General features: G+C 42.1%; 2 protein-coding genes across 3 annotated transcripts in view; one reads left to right on the forward strand and one right to left on the reverse strand.

The window, feature by feature from the left end:
• ppa2 (inorganic pyrophosphatase 2) lies at window positions 1-6,383 on the reverse strand. Its single transcript, XM_010888522.4, has 12 exons — window positions 6,189-6,383; window positions 4,795-4,859; window positions 4,322-4,366; window positions 4,166-4,219; window positions 2,464-2,583; window positions 1,809-1,895; window positions 1,579-1,705; window positions 1,207-1,334; window positions 901-986; window positions 635-704; window positions 484-523; window positions 1-323 (listed from the first exon to the last, which is right to left on the reverse strand). The coding sequence occupies exons 1-12, from the start codon at window positions 6,352-6,354 to the stop codon at window positions 295-297; spliced, it is 1,017 nt and encodes a 338-aa protein (XP_010886824.2). The 5' UTR covers window positions 6,355-6,383; the 3' UTR covers window positions 1-294.
• Window positions 5,859-22,552, forward strand: part of arhgef38 (Rho guanine nucleotide exchange factor (GEF) 38) — a 25,301-nt gene continuing 8,607 nt past the window's right edge. The window contains exons 1-8 of one of the 2 annotated variants that reach the window (XM_034291090.1): window positions 5,859-6,070; window positions 10,382-11,228; window positions 11,874-12,404; window positions 20,826-21,016; window positions 21,406-21,523; window positions 21,742-21,889; window positions 22,010-22,027; window positions 22,262-22,461. In XM_034291090.1, the coding sequence (XP_034146981.1) occupies window positions 12,161-12,404; window positions 20,826-21,016; window positions 21,406-21,523; window positions 21,742-21,889; window positions 22,010-22,027; window positions 22,262-22,461 (919 nt within the window). In that variant the 5' untranslated portion in view covers window positions 5,859-6,070; window positions 10,382-11,228; window positions 11,874-12,160. Of the gene's footprint in view, window positions 6,071-9,832; window positions 11,229-11,873; window positions 12,405-20,825; window positions 21,017-21,405; window positions 21,524-21,741; window positions 21,890-22,009; window positions 22,028-22,261; window positions 22,462-22,552 lie in introns of those variants that run through there. The other variant, XM_020043877.3, reaches the window with a different exon arrangement.

A 22,552-nucleotide genomic window follows, 5' to 3' on the forward strand; every position in this document is an offset into this window, starting at 1 on the left:
ATCAGAGAATGTTTTTATTTAAAGTCCTATTTTATTGGCACTTTTAAATAAAACAGTAGTGGGCTTTCTGAACTGTGACAAGTACAACAACATTAGCCTCAAACATGAGACTAAAACATTTGATAATATACTCAAATATTTTACATGATAAAAAATGTGAAAACCAAAATCCTAATTTGAAATGAAGGTTAGAAACACAAATTTCCCAAAGATTTTACAATATGTGAAGTGCTTCGTTTGAATACCGGACCGAGGTGGATGTAGCTTTGCCCATCGAACAACTCCTGTCCCAAATTACTTGGACAGAAAATGCCACCTGTTGACTGTAAAGGAAGTTACACATACAGTACATACACAAACACACAAAACTGGATTTTGTAGCACATACAAATACATAACACTCTTATACACGCATTGCTTGTCAACATAATCAAAATGGCTAAAATCACTAATAGTCAAATAAGCCAATCACATGATACGCACCTTCTGGAGATACAGGAAGTGCCTCGCCAAAAGCAGGAGCCTAAAGCACAATATGACATATCACAGGACGATCAGATAAAATCCCAATACTGATACTGAAGTCATGACTTTCACTTTGCAGCAAAGAAAACTAAAAGAAACAGGTACTCACCGATCTGACCACAACGCAGGCGTCATCTACCCCACATTTGAAAGGGCTCTCGCAGACAGAGACATTTGTACTATGGCCAAAGAAGAAACATAGGTCTTAGTCGGACATGAGTGCCGGACAACTGACAATATGTATTTTGGCTTCGTAGGTATACGAGGGCTATTTGCTGACTAACCCTTAAGAAGTAGTATATTAAAATGTGGCATAAATCTGAAACAACGGCTGGTGGAAAGACGGACGCACGCACGCACGCACTCCTCTCTTACCAATCTATCTCGCCACCATTAGTCTGCTTTTGCACCAGTGCCCTCCAATGCTCGTGAGTGGACTTAATGACCTGCTCAGCAAAATCCTAAAGATGAAGAATGTGGGGGGAGACGAAAGACACTAGAAACAAGAAGTAATTTGCAATCCCTGGGTGAAGGAAGAAGCCATTTGAGTCCCTCGAATTTAAGTAACTACCATGTCACTGGACTGGAACACTTCTATGAAAACAGTAAGATGTATACCTACTATTATGCTTTCAGATAGAAATGTATAGTACGTGGCCCTAATGGAGAAAATCTATGTACCTTGTCTTTGAACTGTCCATTGAATGCGAACTGGTTTTCGGGCTTGCCGTCGGGCACTTTGTATTTTTTAAACCAGTCGACTGTGGCCTCTAAATGACCGGGTCTGCTCTTGCGGACGTCTTCAATACCTGAGGGGAATACAAATAAACACACCCTGCTAGTTGAGGGGAATACACATTTTTTATTTTTTTTAAAAGGAAAACACACGCTGAAAAAATGTCTAATACAAGCAACAAGCCAACTGAAACTGCGGCAGTCTGTTTTACCACATGTAGGTGAATCTCAATACTAGTCAAAAGATAATTGAATAGGTAGAGTGACAGTACTGCAATAAGTGAAACAACCAAAATGCCGATTGCAATCAGGACTCACTGTTTAGGGTGGGAGCCTCCGGGTCATCAGCATTGATGGCTATCAGCTTCCAGTCCGTCTCGCCCTCGTCGATCATGGCCAGGACCCCCAGCACTTTGACCTGAATCACCTGGCCCGGGGAGCACACCTGGAGAGACGCGCCAGCACCGACATTCTAAGCCCCGTGAGCCACGCTGCACCAGCGCGGTGTTACCGTCGTAAAGGATTAAAAGACGGGTAGAAAGTCTCACCGGTGTGCCGATGTCACAGACGTCAAGGGGGTCATTATCCCCGCAGCACTTGGTGTCTTGATCCGTGTGGTTCGGGTCTTCCCACGTCTGTCGAAAAGCCAGGGGAGAGACTTCGATAAGGGCGTTAGCGCGTCGCCCGCCGTCGTGTCAAACGCGGCGGGTGACTCATTCTCAGAAAGGACGGAGAGTGGAAGACACCAAGGAAACAACGGGCTAAATCTATTAAGTCCCCAATGTCCACAGAATTGCCCGGGGCCACATGCTGTGGAGTTCATGAACACGACCCACTTAAAACACAAAAGAATGAAGCGTTTGATACCTTTTTTTGGTCTGTATTAGCCATTCACTTTAAGGCTATTTTTCCGGGTTAGGAATTCTACAGAATCTTATAGCAATGACCTGGGACCCACCGGATTCATCACAAGGCAACGCAAACCTTAGCCGTGGCATGATGGTCATACCCACAAGCCCCAGAGATGTCTAATTGCCATTATCAACCATTCACCAGTGCGATTAAGAAAAGGAACAAGTATTCTTCTGTTATGTCTGTTGGTATGTATGAGCAGGTAAGGTTCAGCAGGTAAGGTTCAGCAGGTAAGGTTGAACACACCCATGCTGTCATTGGTAAACTACAAACAGAAAACAGCAGTGTCACCTGTGGGAGTGCCCCGTAGTTCCAGATGTAACCTTTATGAGGGAAGACGTTGGCCACGTATCGAAGTTTGCCCTTTTTCACATCCTGCTTGATCGGGTTCAGTGGTTCCTTAGTTGCGATCTGGGGGTAGGGGCACGTACAAATAAAGTGTTAAAGGTGCCGTTTGTAGCATTTCCATCATATTATACATGTAGTAGAGAAGTTCTAATTGTATTTCAAATGGTATTGGGGAAAGATGTTATTTAAAATGGTGCACTTCACTAATGATTTGATGCCTACTCTTCCCAGACTTATAACACGTACATAACTCTTAGAGCCAGGTAGACCGGACCAGACACTAAACCCCAAATTATTCTACATAGATCTTTAATAATCTTTTATATTTACCTGATTATATTTATCAACTTCTTTGAACTTCTCAAAAATCATTGGATGCAATATTTCGGACAGATATTCCTAGCTCCGACTTCTTAATCTTTTTTTTAATTTAATGTCAGTTGGTTGGGGCCCAGATAATTTATTTATATTTCCAATCATTCCACCAAATAAAATAGACTTGTGTTTTTCTAAATGTACGCCATTATTGTACTTTTACAGTAGTTTCAATATTTAGTTTCACTGTTCATTGTGTTAAGGCTGACAGTTAAATTGGATAAATAGCACCCACTATCCCTGCCTGCACTCCCAAGCTCTTCTATTGTCCATTCAACTACCACTGCTGGAGACTGAGGTGACCTTTCTGTCAACTTTTCAGAGTTCAAGCGGCTTTTCACACCAGAAGTGGTTGAACGTCATTAACAGTTGCCTGGTGCGAGGACATCATTAATAAATTAAGGGAAAATAACATCATTTTAGGAACTTTCCACTTCAAAAGATGCAATATTAATATAATGTCTGGACGCATCAAGTCAAAGGCAAGTGTGTCAAACAGTGTTTGGATCAGTTGATGTAGAGAACAGACCACAAGGAATGAGAAAACAATCCAGAGAAAAGCTGATCTTAAATCAGTGGTCAGTCAAACACTCGTGGTCACGCAATGGTTGTAGATTGACTATTTAGCATGTGAGAGGACCACACTAAAAGACACTTCACATACGAAACATAAAACAGATCCATTACCATGAAAGCATTGGGAAAAAATATGAGGATGTCATCAGACCAAAGCTGTGGACCCAAAACTCAATCCAAACATTACACTGTTGCCTTAATGTGCCTTTCACTTACTGAACAATGTGTCAGTAATGCCATCGGAAAATACTACAGATACAAAAAAAAGAATCGCAGCTACAGTAGCTCCATTAACTATTTTCCAACGGTCTTAACAAGAGTTAGCATAATAAATCCACAACCTGCACACAAAAAAATTTACATTTGAGTGACATGTATTCAGTTCATAACGATATCAACGGAATGGCATGTCAGACATTTCAAACAACATTCTCAGAAATGAAAAGAGTCATTATACAATCTAACGGAATGAACAAGCTGATAGTTAAGCCATTTTAAATGGCCATTAAAAACCAATGTGATTTCTCACTTGTTTCTACTAAGGCCTTTAGGAGATACCCATTTGTTTTCTTCAGAATAAGGCAAACAAGATAATTCTGTTAGACAACCAATGGTGGGAAATATTCATCATAAAAATATGGAAAAGCACATCGGGACTAATGTTGGGTTTGTCAGTACTTATTATACTATTTACCTCCATTTTGGCATTGGACCATCGAGGTACTTCCACCACCATATTATACAGAACCTGTGTAACAAAACATGAAATGCATTAAAGGTAAGGTACAAACAAGGTGTTTAAAAGATTCAATGATTTTCAGTTAGTAAAACTGTTAGCATGGAAAAATACCTCATTCTCATTCTTCTTCTGTTTTTTAGATGGCACGTCGTTTTCCTGAAGAAACAAAGATTAATAGTAAAGAACCAACATAATCTGTCATCGTGTATGATATTCGATGCTAACGGTAGCTTGCTTGCCTGACAGAAAATGCATGGCAAGACAGGTGCTAGAAAATACCTAGACCTTTACATGTCACCTCACTATTGAATAACCTGCTGAGAAGAATACATAACCTTTCTGTGTTCAATTAACATATTTCCTTGTCTGCTTTTTCAAAGATTTTCCATCTAAGCACTCGAAAGCCCCCAAAATCAATGAAAATGTAAGTGACTTTGCTTCCCTAAAAGGTCTCATACTCAAATCTGTTATAATGTTCACATCTAAAGGAAAAATGCAAGCACTGACCTAGTCATAATAAAGGCCTGTTTCAGAAAATCTACAACAACCAAGTAAGAATAGAACCGCATTGAACAAATGCTTACCTGATCTCCCTTGGAAACAAGTGGAATATCGTGGAAGGGAGAAATGTATTGATCATCAGAGTTTTCTAAAACCAAAGACAATAACAAGTAAAGTACATTTCTACAGAATGTTAGGCATCTATTCTCTGTTATTGTTATTGGTAAATACCTTCTTGATATAACAGTGTTTAATGTTAACAGTTATGATAAGTTAAGGCCCTCAGTCAAAGAAATAAGAGTTCTCTTTTTCATTAAAGGGTATTGTGCAGATTGATGCAAAACTTTTTAATCTATTATACATTCTGTCTATAACACAAAATGTGAAGAAAGTAAAGGGGTCTGAACACTTCCCAAAGGCATTGTAGGTGGTGTTAAAGCCCTATGACAAAAGACAATGTGAAGAGTTTTAGGCAGTATTGACATAATTTCCACACCATCCAGTCAACCATAACATTACCACCTTAAAGGAGCACTGTAGAATCCTGCCTTTGAATGTTTAGAAGACTGAATTTAGACAATAACTCAACCGGTCTTCTCGTCTTCCCTTACCAAACGAGACCAGAATATGAGCTAGTACTGCATGAGTCTAATCATCTAGTTATTCATGACTGTATTTATGTTAGTAGTTAAGTATAGATCTTACATATGGCCACTTTAAATATGTGATCCAACTCGCCCTTGTTCTGTGAGAGAACGTGCCCCTCTGTGCTTTTAACTGTCAAGTGGGGTGACACTGGGGGACCTAAATGGACAATGAGGTTCACTGAGCAGATGAGAAACCCAGCAATGTCTTCTGCAAACAATGGAAACCTTCAATGGGACCGTGCCTTTTAGTGTGTCATCATAATGTCACACCAAGGGGCAAAGATTAACAGCCATTATATGCATATAGACAATAACAGATTTAAGTATCGTACTTAAAAAAACGCAACCAACAACCAGGGATGACCGCATACAAAGTGAGAACGTGTTTAAATTGTGACCAGCGTGTCAACGTCAAAGTGCTTTGACCAATGACAGAAGGAAATGACAACAAAGGTTGCACGTGATAAACCTGCCCTTTCAGTTCACAAAATCTCTCTGTAAAGTTGTTTTGTAGGTGCAACAGTGTTGCATGTAATGTGCGACTGATAATTGTAGACCTATCATTCAGACATACATTAGCAAACAAACCATTTATTAGATGTCAAAACACCTTTACAGTCAACTTTACGCGTCGAACATTATAGCTTAGAGTACTGTAATATGAGACTATTTGGCGTGGAAAAAACTCATATCATGCCACGAGACCATAAGGGTAAGTTAAAAAACAAGTGAGATATAGCTTAGCTAAAAGAATACCACGGTTTGGTAATCAATGAATGAATGACCTAGGCTACCGTGTCTTGCGTGTTGGTGGTGGGCTAATAACTTACTAAAATATATCCTGTAATCAAGGGAGTTCGGACGTCCTCGCTCTTCGGTTTGATAATGCATATTTTTAGTTAGAATTGCGGTGGTGACGAGCTCGTTTTTAAAGGCTGGATGCGAACCAAGAAATACCACAGTGTAGCGTAAAGACGAACGCAGAAGCGCACGCATTGTAGCAGCTTCGTTTAATTTAGTTCCTGTTTCCCGTTTACTAGTTCCCTACACTGGGTTGCCAGATATGATTAACAGTTTCCTATCCTTTCACAGAACAAATCCGTCAGACTTCACAAAAAATCCGACCAAATTATATTTCTGCTTTACAACCATATCTATAAATCTACCCGCCCAATCATTTTTTTTCAAGCCCATTGTCATAGAAAATTGTCGTTACAGGAAACTATCACATCTGGCAACCATGTCCTTACGTCGCTGTTGCAGTTCTTTGCTCGAAAATGTTATTTCCTTGTCTTTTACCGCCACCTATCTACAGCCAAGGTCGTTCTTTAGGGGCTAGATAACATGGAAGACGCAGGTGACCATTACAAAAAGAAAATGGCTGACATCCATCATTGGAGTCATTGGAGACTTGCCTTGAGGGATCTTGTGTCAGTGTCTTGAGGTCTTTTTCACCTTTGTGTTTGTAATAGTGTATTCACAGCGGCCACGCCTGACCCCTTTCAGCTAAGTTAGACACATTGTAACACAATGTAGCTTATAATTATGGAACATAATTATTTGAATCCTGAATGCTAGTTGGCTGATGGCTGTGCTATATGACACTAAATACCAAGGGTATGATATCACAATGCATTTTACTGCACAAACTGTGTTGGAAACCAGTTTCTAATAGCAATAGTAATATTGCCATGTAAATCATGCCTAAGCACTGTGTTCAGGCACTCCACAATGTGTACCACCTAAGAACATCTCTTTGCCATGGTATATTAGCTATATAATACACCACCTTGTGCCTTATTGCTTAACTAGACTGCTGACTGCGTGCGTTTATACAATTTCATTCTGTGATGGAAGTTTGTCAGATTGTATGTGACACAGACAACTTGAGACCTTCAAATCACCAATGGACCTTCTAATATCTAGTATCTAATATGCCCACTGATTTTGGATCCACTTTCAAAGGACGGGGTGCTCAAAGTCATACTGTCCGACCATCACCATAGTAACAGACCTATCTGGGTTTGTGGCATACTAGCTTTTGTATTTCTCATCTGTAGCACAAACTGATGAGTGTAATGAATCTGTAAGCGAGCAATTAGGCAGCCTAAGCGTTCAAAGAGACCAAAGTCCCTATTTGCTGTTTTTGTAACCAGTTAGCCCTCTATGATATACAAACATCCATACCCACTTCCTCATCGCATCTCCCACCTCTACATCTTTTTCATTGTCATACACCGCCTCCCAGATTGTTCAGATGAAAACACCGGTTTGCTTTTATAAACTGGAAAGAAGTAAAGAAGTAACTTTGCATCACATCCATGGATATAACTTTTGGTTTCAAATTATGTATTTAATCACAAACAAAGCGGCAGCACAGGACTTATTTTCCTCAAAATGCCAAGCATTTTAACTTTCAAGGCCTGAACTGATCCTTTACTTAAACTGGGCTCTGCCTGATTTCTTGGTTATCTGTCTGTTCTGGTCTTCGTTCCTATGCCTGTATGGGACGGGTCAGGCAATGCACAGACCCTACTTCCCTATATGGGCTCTCGTCTGTTGACTGTGCCACCCCAGCTTCATTGTGAACTTTGTGGCCATGGTATCTACAACCCTGTTACCAAAAAAGAGGGGACGCTGTGTAAAATGGAAATAAAAACAGAATGCCAAGATGCGCAAATCATTCAAAACCCTATGTTAAATTGAAAATAGTACAAAGACAACATATCAAATGTAAAAACAGAAAATGTTTATTGTTCCTTGATAAATATATGCCCACTTAAAAAAAAAAGCTAGGACAGGTGTAACAAAAGACTGGAAAAGTTGTGTAATACAAAAAAAGAACATGGTAGACCATTTCACAACAAATTAGGTCAATTGGCAACAGGTCAGTAACATGATTGGGTATTAAAAAGTGCATCCCAGAGAGAATGAGTTTTTCTGAAGTAAAGATGGGGATGGTTTCATCACTCTGTGAAAGACTGCATGGGCAAATATTGCAACTGTTTAAGAGTAACGTTTCTCAAAGTAAAATTGCAAAGGTTTTGGTGATCTCATCATCTACATAATATCAGTAAAAGATTCACAAAATCCAGGGAAGTCTCTGTATGCCAGGGACAAGGCCGAAAACCAATATTGGGCAGTGATCATTGACCTCAGGCGGCACTGCATTAAAAACAGACACGATTCTGCAGTGGACATTCCTGCATTGGCTCAGGAACACTTCCGAAAACCATTGTCTGTGAACACATCCTCAAATGCAAGTTAAAACTCTACCATGCAAAGAAGAAACCATGTATAAACAAGATCCAGAAACGCTGTCTCCTTCTCTGGGCCCAAGCTCATTTAAGATGGACTGAGGCGAAGTGGAAAACTTTCCTCTGGTCTGACAAATACAATTTTAAAATTATGTTTGGGAATCATGGACGCCGTGTCTTCTGGGCTAAGGAGAGGGACCATCTATTTTGTTATCAGTGCACAGTTTAAAAGCCAACAACCTTGATGGTATGGGGGTGCATTAGTGCATGGTTCACTGGCAAACCACATTCTGCACGTACTACAACAGCATGGCTCCATAGAAAAAGAGTCCGGGTGCTAAAATGGCCTGCCTGCAGTCCAGACCTGTCACCAGTGGAAACATTTGGGGCATTTAGAAACGAAATATATGACAAAGGAGACCCCAAACCAAGCAAGAATGGAAAATAATTTCACTTTCAAATCTATAGCAATTGGTCTACTCAGTTCCCAAACGCTTACAAAGTGTTAAAAGAGATGCAACACAGTAATGTGGTGATGCTAGTATTGTAACTGCACATTAGCTATGCATCGTGTTCACTTCCTGGTTTACCTCTCGACAATACAACAAACATATTAAAATTGAGTAAATGTAAAAATAAGTGATAATTACATTTTTTTTTAAATTCTCAGCGTGTAACAAATCTGGCTCAGTTTATATGCCCTGTGGGAGCTTGGAAACCATGGGTGGGGACTGAGGTTCCCATTTGACTGAGACTGCTTAAATCCTTCTATCAACAATGACTTGACACACAGGTAGGGTTGTCAATAAACGTGTCCCTTTACAATACAACTGGAGATAAGGCATATTTTCCCTATGACTCATACCAAGAGGATATCGAAGGCATATGCGTCAATGTAAATCAATGAATGTGTTTCTTGTGATAAAAGTAAACATGATGTAGATTATTCCTCCTCCACTCCCAGTACTCCATGTTGCTTGGGCAATGATTGGAATGTTAGCTAAAGAGACATTATTTTTATCTTCCAAGGAAGCGGGTAGTCAGTCTAATTTAAAATCAATTAGTAGCCAGTGACAACCCTAAATTCTCTAATTAAATGCATACTGCAGTTCTAACCAAGTCTTTGGTTTTAATCCTCAAAATACAACAACTTGCCTCTCAAAAAGCCTTAAGATTTGTTTTTGACATTGTCGTAATGTTCGAGGCTTCTAGTGTTGTCGTGGATCCTGGATATGTACACAATGCAATGGAAAATATGAATGTGGCTTCTAATAACCAGTCAGCAAAGCGGCCGTCCACCTGGCTCCCGAGACGGCCAGTCTCTTAGGCAGGGACACAAAGTACAACCTGTTGGATGTTTGCTAAAACACTGAGTGCTGTATGTGTATGACTAATAAGCAAACTTGAGCTTGTGATTAAACACAAAGGGAAGCCTTTATCTTTCAGGGAGCAAACCCGATCACAAGGGATGGTGTTAGATGGGTGATGTGTGTAATGTGTTGTTGTCCACATCACACTGCATATCAACATTGTCTTTATGTCTGTTCCTTTTTCTTCGATAAAAAAGAAACTTTCTAGTGATGTTTTAACTTTCATATTTCTCTACATTTCAAAATGTCTTCTTTGGATTGTTTAGTTAAACAAGGTTCGCGGGAAAATTATAGCGCTTTAGGAAGAGCAGGTGCTGTTTTTGAAGAGTCTCTTTAGCTGGTGAATGGGAGATGTTTCAGGTGTTGTTCAAGTCAATGATACTTTTCCTTTTACAGGGAGCCGTATTTGTACATCCACACCAGCCAGTGTAACAGAGGACAACCAGGTGTCTTACGAGAATCCTCCGCTGTGACCAGGAAACACAATATGAGTCTGTATTGAACCATGCTTCCACGGGGAGGAATACAATGCATCTATTCATTGTGCACTTGCTGTGTAATGCTCCACCTGGTTGCCATGTCTGGAAATCATTGTTCTAGCTCTTTTTGTTGTATGGGGAATACACCTGTTTAACCAGATTCGGTCAAGTATGAAAGTACATTTTGGGTTACAACTTTGTGTTTTAGTTTGTTGCTGTGCTAGTGTGAGGCAATATTACAAAAAAATCTGAGTGGCCCATTATTGTACGTTGGCCCTCTATCTTTCTGCTGGGTTTAGACTGTTGAACTGAGGCTATTTCTGGTTTAATGAGCATAAATGTGTAAACCTCACTGTATAACTAGAACCTTGAAAACAATGTCAAAGCAGGAAGTTCAAAAAACAATATACTGCACCTTTGTGCTTGAATCATTGGAAACTGTTTTGATATTAATATGTGTGTATAAGCGATAAACATTAGATGACAGTAGACGGATGAAATTGAATGGGTATTTCATTACTAAGCTGAAGTATCGGCTAGCGTGATTAAGTCCAAGATATGTTTTTAACTATTAAGCTGAAGTTGTGGCTAGCCTTGTTGATAATGACTGGTGAACAAAGTTCTGTGGCTGCAGGCAGGTGAGCATACAAACTTTAAAACTCTCCTCCCTCTTAACTATGCCCTTTGCTCTGTGGATTTGTGTTCTCTTCTTCAATACCCGTATTTGCTTTGCTACAGTTTAGAAGAGGTTTGACCTAATAAAGGTAAGTCACTTTTCTAAACCACCGTCTCATTGAAAATATTCAGTATGGTTAGGAGCCAGCTACCTTACCAGAGCAAAGCAACACTCCTGGACCCTCTTTATTATGAAGAATATACTGTATCCTAGTGAATCTTCCATATGTGAATTCTTTGCACACTTTTCTTAACCTTCCACACTAAGTTGCAAATAATAAACATACACATTTGTTTCCCTGATCTGTCGATCATTCATTTAATTTTGTCGTTGGTGGGAAATCTAAAATATCTCGAAATGCCGTTCACCAGCTACTTACATTTTCCCTGTTCCACACACAGTAGTGAGCAAATGTGCTGGGTTTTCTGAACTCCCCCGCAGACATCCTCAGAGAGTAAGGTCACGACTAGGATTCAGTCACTGTTGCACAAGGGCCAGTCAAAATTACATATATATATATATAAATATATATATATATATGTATGTATGTATGTATGTGTGTTCTGCACATTTGACGTTGACTCCTAACCCAGTTCTTCAACTAGCGTTAAACTACAACACTAACACAACGCACAAGCATGCATGTGAGAGGTTTCCCACAGAGCGTCAGGTTTTGCATGTTGTCTCCCCAACATCTCATCCACTTCTCTCCTCTGGTCTCCGGATACGGCAGTCCCCGAGGCAGTCCCCGAGGCAGTCCCCGAGGCAGAGGCGTCAGACAACAACTGAGGGGACGGGGCCAGGAAGTTCAGCAGTGGAGGGGGCGTGGCCAGATAGCTCTCCCGTGACAGGCATGGCAGGGCAGGAGCCCGGAGGGAGGGGCCACTGTACCTGTGTGAAGTTACCAGCAAGTCAGCAGTGCACAGAAGGACACCTGTTGAAAGTCTCAGGCTCTCACTCACCTTCCCCCTGGCGGGACAGCGAGCACAGGGGAAAGGAGTAGGGCTTCTTTTCGCCAACATGGATCCTAACAGGGAGGCTGGCAACAACGGTGGCGAGAGGGAAAAGGAGAGGGAAAAAGAGAAAGGGATCAAGAGGAGGACCAGACCTAACTTCTTGCGGTACATGCACCAGAGGAGGAAGACGGACACAATCACGGTGGCCAGCGATGACACCGCCATCGGCATTAATGGGGACATCAACCTAGGGACCCTGGTGAGGAGGAGTCAGTCGGACAAAACGGAGTACAGCGCCAAACTTAAAGGTAACGAACTCTCCCCTGGGAGTCAAAACTATGGCAACTTGCTATGCGTTAACTCCGCAGCCTCAGGTACCACTCGGATCTGCACATCTCAGAGCTTCCTGTTGAATTGAATAATAGTGGCAGGTTATGCTTCTAGCACTCTGTACATTCTGTAGACGGATATAAAAAGAAAAACTCAGTATCACTAGTCTATTAGTAAAATGTCTCCAGCATGTCTGTTGACTTTATACAGGGAGACACCTATCTTACTATATATATAAATATATATATATATATATATACATATATGTATATACACATACACACTGTAAATTTGTAATGTCAACCATGGTATTGTGGTTTCCTGAGCTACTCTTGTGACTTGCGTGTTAAAGCTCGATAGACGATTGCCACGGTATCTGTGGAGGCTGCTGCCGAGCACCTGTTATGTTGTGATGAAACAGAGCAGCGAGCCATTCCATTCCCACAGGGTGAGGTCACGTATGCAAAATGTGCAGAGCCGCAGCAGCCAGGTTGAACAGAGGAGTGGCCATGGGTTTGTGCCAGGTTCGTAAACAAGTGGACGTATTATGAGTGAACCGCAAAGGAGCCTCTGTCACCGACTGAATCGTGTCATCATTGCACATAGATCCATAGCGTGACGTTTCTGAGACTTTAACGTGGAAGTACGTACATTGGTTACTTCCCCTGTAACTGCTGAGCCTACGTTATGCATGGGTGGCTGTCATGAAATATTGTTCATGCTTTGCCTTTCTTGATAGACTAAATATTATTCATTCATTTTAATGGTTTGATTTGAACACATTCTGGTTGAAAAGGAGCATTGTTTCTGGTTGTCATATCGGCTGACATTCAGAAATTACAGAAGCACAAGTAAATTACCCCCAAGGAAGTAACTAGTAGGTAACAGGTTTTTGGTGGCTAATTGGATATCGATGTTTGTTGATATCCACCACGTTTACATGGGCTAGCTAGGTTGCTACTCACTAACGTAAGCTAGCTAAGTAAGTTGATGGATCTGTTGCCATCACAAGCAGAAAATGGTAACACACTACTATACCACTTTTGGGTGACATTCAGGCCTCCATAACTTTAGAACTCATAATTCATTCAGATAATCCATGATTATGGTGGCTTCCACATCAGCGTAGAAGTGTTCAGAACCATTATATTCTCATTTACAATAAAATATGCACATTACATTGTTGCAGTACATTATTGACCATTAATTGCCACTGAGAACAAATTAATCTAAAAAACAATTAAAGGAAACTGAAAATGTAGTAGTACCAACCCAAATCAAAACAGAAATGTTCCTGTCCAAATGCTTTTCAACATCATCATAACTTTTCCCAGGCAGACAGTCTTCTCAGCATTTCAGGAAAAGTCACCTCACCTGTCCTTCGTCTGCTGCATTTTATCAGGTGTTGCCAATCACTTGCAGGAATGTAGGACTTCAGGCAGACCGACTAGTCATTGGCAGCCACTCAGAAAAAAGGAGGTTAACTATGTAGATATTCTTGTGCCACTAGTTCTCAAGGTTTATTGCGTAACACCTTTTAATATGAGTGAAGTTATCCAGTAAGCGCCAATCATGTCTTTTGCAGAGAGACGAAGGTATACGTATATTTATATATTGTACAATGTACAGTGGGGCAAAAAAGTATTTAGTCAGCCACCAATTGTGCAAGTTCTCCCACTCAAAAAGATGAGAGAGGCCTGTTATTTTACTTTTATTGTTTTTCTTTTCTAATCCCATTGCACCCTGGCAAACTGGACAACAAACCACAAATAACAAAATGTAAACCTCTATCTATAGCCATCCATAATTTACTGGTATGGGTGACCTTACTGGTATTGTTGACGTTATCAACTTCAGCTCTTGTAATACATCCCTCCAGCCTTCTGGGGTGATTTACAAGGTTCTTAACTCTCCCTGTCAATGCTGCCCCAAAATCAAGCATTTTAGCCAAGGGCATAGCCATGATTCCTACTCGCTGATAATTGACCACATCTTTCCAACAGTCTGTAGGTCCAGAAATGTTTGATCAATTAAAATTACTAGAAAATGATCCAATTCAATACTTTTTTCCTGGCAGAATTAACATTTTTGTGTGGACTGTTCAATGCCTCAAATGTTGAATGTTATTTGGATCTTTTTGAAGTAAGTACTCTATATAACATCTTAAATTGAAAATGAATAGTTGTCAGTTATTGTTTTACGCCTCAGGCCATGACTTCAGGTAGACTTTAGTGGACAGCCTGGTGCTACGAAAGAACGCTTTGTACACTGCGCCACATGGGATGATTTCTTGATTTCTTAGTTAAAAAACACAACAAAAGTATTTTCTTAGAAAGATGACAGAGGTTATGTGTAGCCCTGTAATCATTCAGAGTGGTCAAGGCCATGTTTTTTGTTGTGAGTACAGCTATGATGGAACCTGTTTTTTATTTAATGTGGGGACATAGCCATATTCAAAATATAGGTTGATGACCCAGAGCTACTATTTACATGAAACACTTACACTGGGTTTACACAGATTCTGATATTTGTACAGATATTGGTTTTTGGACCAATCACATGATGTCTTTTCAAATCTTTTTCTTTTTCATTGGTGATCTCATTGATTGAAAGACCAACCATTAAGAAGACAAAAATATACTAGAATTGGTCTGCTGGAATAAATGCAGTCTAACACACTATTCAGGTTAATGTGCTACTTTGTGTCAAGCACGCCATGGCTTATCACTGATTAAGGAAAAATAACCCTGTTATCCTCTCCTTGCCCCATCAGCAAATCTACCTTCTACCAAAATACTGTCACTCGCTGGTATCAGCACTTTCCTTTCTCATGAATTGGACGTACTTGAGGACCAGCATGACAAAAGAGTTGTGAAATAGCTTATTGTTGTCAGTAAACTGATCACCCACAACCATCTACTTTCAAGAATGTGGGCCTCACGCAAGCAGATTGTCATATACAGCGCTGGAGGATCACTATGGCAAATATTGACATAATGGTGACTTTACTGTCCAAACCAGGAAGTCTGTGACTTGTTCCTGAACAGAGAGTTCTCGTTCATCATTCTGTCTGCCATGAAACAGGTTCATCAAGCCTGGTTGCCCGTGGCAACTGTATGTTATTGTAAGTAATAAAGGGCTATCAGCTGTTCTACTAATGTGTAACAGGCGTCAGTCTGCCTGGCCCATACTGGTCTCGAACCCGTGATCTTCTGCTTTGCAAAACTTGACAGCCCTCCTTGACAAACTTTCAACTGTTTGAGACAACATAAAGTTACCAATTGGACAGCTCTATCGTTAATGATTTATGTTAGCTGTGCAGTGAGATTTGACACTCAGGTCACATGACCATTCAGGTAAAATGTTTTTCCATCTGAAAATGTATAACAAGCTTTGGTTTAGGGGACAAAATAAGACTGACAACCAATTCTGTCACATTGAGACAGACAGAACAGTGCATCCAACTTCCCTAGCAACCTGTTGCACACCTGAACCTAATTTTCATTGTCATTCATTGTGGTATGTCTGAGAAAAGGTGAGATCATTATATTTTTTTAACATTTTGTTCCTCACAGGCACCTGCAATAAGCCGTTCAGCATTTTTGTGTGCCGCTTTTCCAACCAGGAAGTCACATTTCTCAACAGGTGGGAGGCCATGCCCACTCACCTGTCAACCTCAGTTAGCTGTGCAGGCACATAAGCAGAGTGGTGCAGACTCTTGCTGTGCGATGAGACCAGGAAATCCTTGTTGAAGATGTCTCCCGAACTCCTCGCTTTGCTTTGTCCAGGGGCCTTCCTAGCGTTCCGTTAGCTACTGGCACAGCAAATGTTCAACACTAGACACTGGTGGTCAGCTTGGGGCTACAAAAGCTTTGACTGCTGTGTCACCTGGGAAATCAGCAAGGGTCGTCAGCTGGGAACGTTAACATCTGTATGACAAGCAAACCTGTCAGTTGGAGCACCAGTGTTTCTCAGCTGTGGTTCTATGAACACTCCAGTATGTTTTCCCAATGTGGTTCTATGAACACTTCAGTATGTTTTCTCAATGTGGTTCTATGAACACACGGGTATGTTTTCCCAATGTGGTTCTATGAACACTCCAGTATGTTTTCCCAATGTGGTTCTATGAACACTCCAGTATGTTTTTCCAAAGTGATTCTATGAACACTACAGTATGTTTTTCCAATGTGGTTCTATGAACACTACAGTATGTTTTTCCAATGTGGTTCTATGAACACTACAGTATGTTTTTCCAATGTGGTTCTATGAACTTTACAGTATGTTTACACCACTGTGATTCTGTCAACATTACAGCAGTGGCCTTTTTTTATTTTGTTTACGTTTAGTTTTTCCCCGAACAGGATTCCTGGAAAAACTGTGCAGTTTGGGAAAATTACTGGAACTCCCAACCCTAGCACTTTATTATTCCATCAAATACTTTCCAAAGACTCTATTAATAGTGTCCTTAAGCCAAGCTCAAGTCTATAGGCCATAAGGAGAGTGTAAGAAAAAGTAACTATTCACAGTACTAGCACTACTGGAGGTTACAAGGCTTTATCCCAAGCCATCCGAAACTCATCCAGGTTCGAAAGGTTGGAACAGGGACGCCACACTAGTCTCCACACCAGCGGTGGATTTAGGTATGGGCCACATTGGTAGCAACCAGCACAAAAAAAAATCTGAATGGTGACATTAGCGTGATCGTTTTTTTCTATTGTTTGTGAGCTAGGCAGATTACTGCCTGGGAAGGTCTCCCATTCAGAAGTACGAGATGGGAAGGTCTCCCATTCAGAAGTACGAAATGGGAAGGTCTCCTCACTGGAAGCCTGAGGTTGGGGGAGCGGGGGAATCTATCAAATAGTACACCGCTAACTTTATACAGTACTAACGAAATTTGTAAAATCAGTCACATTACGAAATGCTACCAAATAAAACAGAATTAATTAATGATACTCTGAATATATAGTTTTCGCAGAAATATTACTGAGTTTTTTCTGGTTTGTGCGAAATCGTTAAGAATGCACACCATCAAGGTTAATTTGTTTACAGTTGACTCTTGGTTGACAGTGCTGAGGGATGGGAGTGTATTGAAGTTTGAGTGCCAAATCAACACAAATGGATAAGAAAATGTCTAAGCCATCAGATGCCCAGTTTAGGAAAAAAGGGGAAAGAGGAGAAACGGTATGCAGCTACTGTATGTCATCTCGATTCAGTGTGATGCTTAAAGGTGTAATCGCAGATTAAAAGGCATCTAAGATTGGACCCAAGCAACCCTTTGGTTGCCAACCCCCTTTCCGGACAGGCAAAGCCCCATTTGTTTGCTTGCTGAGCTACCGGCTTTCCAGGACAGTGTGGCTGGAGAGATCTGTGAAGACTGAAGGCCAACTTCTCATAGGTTTCCTATAGCCACGCTCAGCTGTACACGCAAGCCAGTTGCATAAATACTTTTTAGCTTATTAGCATGGCTAATAGCATCTTCCTAAATTCCATTCCAAGAGGGTACCTCCTCTATTTCCTAAATTGCTTTTTTTCCTACCCCATTGTGTCCTTTATGGGTCAGATCGGGGGGGGGGGCTCCAGAGTTTTGTGTTTCCTTGTGATGATACGTGATCCTTCTGGGTCCTTGTGTTGCGGCGCCATCCGTCCATTAGATGGCTTTCAGTGACCAGGCGTATCCACTTTCATGTGAACTCAGGCCAACATAATGCAGCCATTTAAAGGTGCTGGATAGGACAAGTCCCATACCGTTTGACTCTGTTAATCACGTTATTTAGCTGTTTTTTATATGCACTCCCACTCACAGGCAATATGCCGGTCCTCTATGGTTCGTTTATATGAATGAAATGTGTTTGGGTTCTGCTGGAAAGTAAGCTTTGATGTCCCCGGCACAGCCACTAAATCTAGGCACTAAAGGTGGGTTTTCAGCTAAATAGCCGTCGTAAGTCAAACTGCTCTGTATCCTTATTTCACCCTGTCTTTGACAAAATGGTACACAAAGTTAAGTCTGTAGACACTTCAGGGCTCGTTGATTGGCTACATTGACGAGGCTAAAATTGCTCAATTGCATGTTAGCCGTTACGTTTAGTTACTGGCAGCAACCATCATGCTTAGTCCTGGATCTAAAGATCTCAAATTGCATGTAAATCCTACTTCGAAGGGGCTCAGGTGAAAGTCACACCCAAATCACACGATGTTCCCAGCACGTTCCATGGCTTCGTTGACCATTCTGTCCCCACAACAACAGCTCCGTCAGTGGGGTCGCCGTCTGTCTTTCCTCCTCGTCTGGAAGTGCTGTGGAGGGCTTGAGTAATGGGGCTGTTGTCAGTCGAGTGCAGGTAAATGCCAGGTGCGTGTTGACATTGAAGAACTAGGATTTGCTGTGAGGCAATGGGGACGAAAGGCGCTGTATGCATATATTTGTGCGTGCGATGTCATGCCGACTGCCTAATGTGTACCGGGGGTGTGTTTGGGGTTGTGTGGAGTATGTTACAAGAGGCACGATGTACATGTGTGTGTGTCTGGTGTGTCGCACCACGGACGGAACAGATGTCATGCCGACATACTCCATGGCGTTACATACGATCAGTCCTATGACCTGACATTGACCTTGTGGCTCCCCTGTCTCTGCTTCTCTATCACATACCCTGTCTGTCTCTCTGTCTCCCCCGTCTCTGCTTGTCTATCACATACCCTGTCTGTCTCTGTCTCCCCCATCTCTACTTCTCTATCACATACCCTGTCTGTCTGTCTCTGTCTCCCCCGTCTCTGCTTGTCTATCACATACCCTGTCTGTCTCTGTCTCCCCCATCTCTGCTTCTCTATCACATACCCTGTCTGTCTCTCTGTCTCCCCCGTCTCTGCTTCTCTATCACATACCCTGTTTGTCTCTCTGTCTCCCTCGTCTCTGCTTGTCTATCACATACCCTGTCTGTCTCTCTGTCTCCCCCGTCTCTGCTTGTCTATCACATACCCTGTCTGTCTCTCTGTCTCCCCCGTCTCTGCTTGTCTATCACATACCCTGTCTGTCTCTCTGTCTCCCCCGTCTCTGCTTGTCTATCACATACCCTGTCTGTCTCTCTGTCTCCCCCGTCTCTGCTTCTCTATCACATACCCTGTCTGTCTGACTCTGTCTCCCCCGTCTCTGCTTGTCTATCACATACCCTATCTGTCTCTCTGTCTCCCCCGTCTCTGCTTCTCTATCACATACCCTGTTTGTCTCTCTGTCTCCCTCGTCTCTGCTTGTCTATCACATACCCTGTCTGTCTCTCTGTCTCCCCCGTCTCTGCTTGTCTATCACATACCCTGTCTGTCTCTCTGTCTCCCCCGTTTCTGCTTGTCTATCACATACCCTGTCTGTCTCTCTGTCTCCCCCGTCTCTGCTTGTCTATCACATACCCTGTCTGTCTCTCTGTCTCCCCCGTCTCTGCTTGTCTATCACATACACCCCGTCTGTCTCACACCCTCTCTCTCGGAGAGGAGCAAGTGGTGTGTTCAGGTGATTAGACAGCATGCGTGGAAACATCTCTCTTCCCTCAACACACATTTCGCTCCTTCTTACACACACACACACACACACATGCACACTTTGCTTCTCGTCCCCATGCAAAGCAGCGGCTAGGGACTGATTACAAGGAGCAGGAAGATAAAAACAGTAGAGGAACCTGATTGGCATGCTAATGCTGGCTGGCTGGCAGTCAGAACCAGTTGATCTGTGTATTAAACACTGACGGATGGTTGGGAACGGAGACCCACGTAATGGTGTTAGGAGCTGTGACTCAGGTTATGGTGTTGGGAGATGTGACTCAGGTAATGGTGTTGGGAGATGTGACTCAGGTTATGGTGTTGGGAGATGTGACTCAGGTTATGGTGTTGGGAGATGTGACTCGGGTTATGGTGTTGGGAGATGTGACTCGGGTTATGGTGTTGGGAGATGTGACTCAGGTTATGGTGTTGGGAGATGTGACTCAGGTTATGGTGTTGGGAGATGTGACTCAGGTCATGGCAGTAGGAGCTTGTATAAACCTGTGAGCTTTCTGTTTGCGACCCTCGTCAGCCTGATTTTGACCTTTGGGGAAGGACTGTTACTGTAGTAGTGAAGAACAGGACCTTAGGTCCAAGCCCTGCGTCGTCCAGTCTGACAGCAGTGGCAGCCAAGCAGCCTAATACCCTCTACACTTTGTGCTGTTGTGCTTTTTCTGTACCTGGCCTGGGAATGCGTGCAGTATACATAGCTCATTTGACATGGCCTGGTTTAAAACAGACCTCACATGTTTAACCGATGTGTAGAAACACTTCTGTTGTGTTATGTCATGTGTACTGTATACTGCAGCACTTCAGACGGATTATTTTCTGCATAGAAGGAAACACACATCCTAAACTCATCAATGTGCCCTTCCAAGATAAAATGGGCCCCCCCTGCCACCTGTCGTCAATACTTGCCTCCCCGGCCCTCGACCCAGAGGAGGTCCGCCAGAGGAAGATGAGCCGGAGGTCAAAGGTCATACAGGAGCTGGTGCAGACGGAAAGGGACTTCCTCACTGACCTGGATCTCTGCATACAAGAGGTGGTCAAGCCCCTCAGGGAAAGACAGGTACTTAATGGTATACAGAGTAGGAGACATGATGTTATGTAACACAATTAAAAATGTAATATTTCTGCAAGCCAAAATAACTTGTCGTGTTTTCTCTTACAGTAAATTCAGTGATAGCTCAAATAAATTGTTTTACTTAACAAGATGAGTTATCTAGATTATTTTCATGCCCCCGGAGAAATACTTCATCCAAGTCATTCATCTTATTCCCCCGAAATGTTCCAAGCTATTGTACACTAGTGGCAAACTACATTGAAACCTATCCCATAATACAGAAACCAGGAAGCAGGGAGACTACCTCACATTGGTCTGTGTTAGTGCATGAGGTCATCGGCTTTTGTAGGCAAAATCCATGACCGGACGTGTTTAAGCTGTGCTCTACTCTTAAGGTGGTGGACGTTGATCGTCTGTTCACCAACATGGAGACTGTGTGTGAGGTATCGGCTACGCTACTCCACGGGCTCCAAAATGCCATCGCTGAGCCTGACCCAGAAGCACAGGTCATAGGTAGGTAACCCCTGACCTTAGACTGACCTCAGTGTGACCTCACCTTTTTATGATCTACTAGCAACCTGTTTGCAGGGGAAGCAATACAGTTTAATGGGCCCACACCACCACAAATCTAGTAACACAATGTGATGTCAGATTGTGCGTCTTGATAGAATATACAGTAGCTGGGCTCTCAGGTACAGTATAGGGTGTCATATTTCAGTTTTCCATTCCAGGGGAAGTGTTCATTCACTGCAAATCAGCGCTGGAGAATGTCTATAAAATATACTGCTATCACCACGATGACGCAAACTCTCTGCTCAAGTCCTACGAGAAAGAGGAAGAGACAAAGAAACATTTTGTCGCCTGTGTATTATCGCTGAAGTGAGTTGTTGCAAGTTACTTCCCCTCTATTCATCAGCTAAGTATTTCCTCTGAAAGAGGCTTTTATGCTTATGGAGGTCATGAGTTTTATTAAACCAATGACTTTGCGTCCCCTTGCAGGCAGATTTACGACCAGGAGTGAGTACAATACATTTGATTAACATTCTTTTGGCTATATTTTACAATAGTTTACAGTATGACATATGTAGCTCCTACCAATATATAGTTTCACTCAAATGAATAATTAAGGATAACAAAGTATAATGTTATTAAATGGATAACGTTGTGGACAAACTAATCCTGTGTGTTGTTGTTGTGTTAATACTAACGGTGTAATGGCGTCTAATCTGACCACCCTGTGGCGGTCTTCAGGGGTAAACCCAACCTCTTGGACATGGGGTCTCTGCTCATCAAGCCAGTCCAGCGGGTCATGAAGTACCCTCTTCTCCTCGGGGAGCTGTGGCAGAGCACGCCCGATGACCACCCCGACCACCTGCCCCTCCAGGAGGCCCTGAACGCCGTCAAGGTCGTTAACGTCAACATCAACGAGTTCAGGAGGAGGAAGGACATTGGTACAGATCAAAATACACCGCAATAGTAATGAATGAGAAGTCAGCCTTCTATACATTTCTTTACTAAACGTATAATCCTGGTGAAGATCAA

The sequence above is a fragment of the Esox lucius genome, chromosome 25, assembly GCF_011004845.1.
Source record: "Esox lucius isolate fEsoLuc1 chromosome 25, fEsoLuc1.pri, whole genome shotgun sequence".
Classification (NCBI taxonomy): domain Eukaryota; kingdom Metazoa; phylum Chordata; class Actinopteri; order Esociformes; family Esocidae; genus Esox; species Esox lucius.

Bases quoted from the DNA above. Each gene is read 5' to 3' on its own strand.
- ppa2 (XM_010888522.4), bottom strand. From the start codon at position 6,354: ATGCGTGCGCTTCTGCGTTCGTCTTTACGCTACACTGTGGTATTTCTT. The intron at 4,367-4,794 runs GTAAGCATTTGT...TTGTTTCTTCAG, and splicing joins TTGTTTCCAAGGGAGATCAG to GAAAACGACGTGCCATCTAA. The intron at 2,584-4,165 runs GTAAATAGTATA...CCCTACCCCCAG, and splicing joins GGTCCAATGCCAAAATGGAG to ATCGCAACTAAGGAACCACT.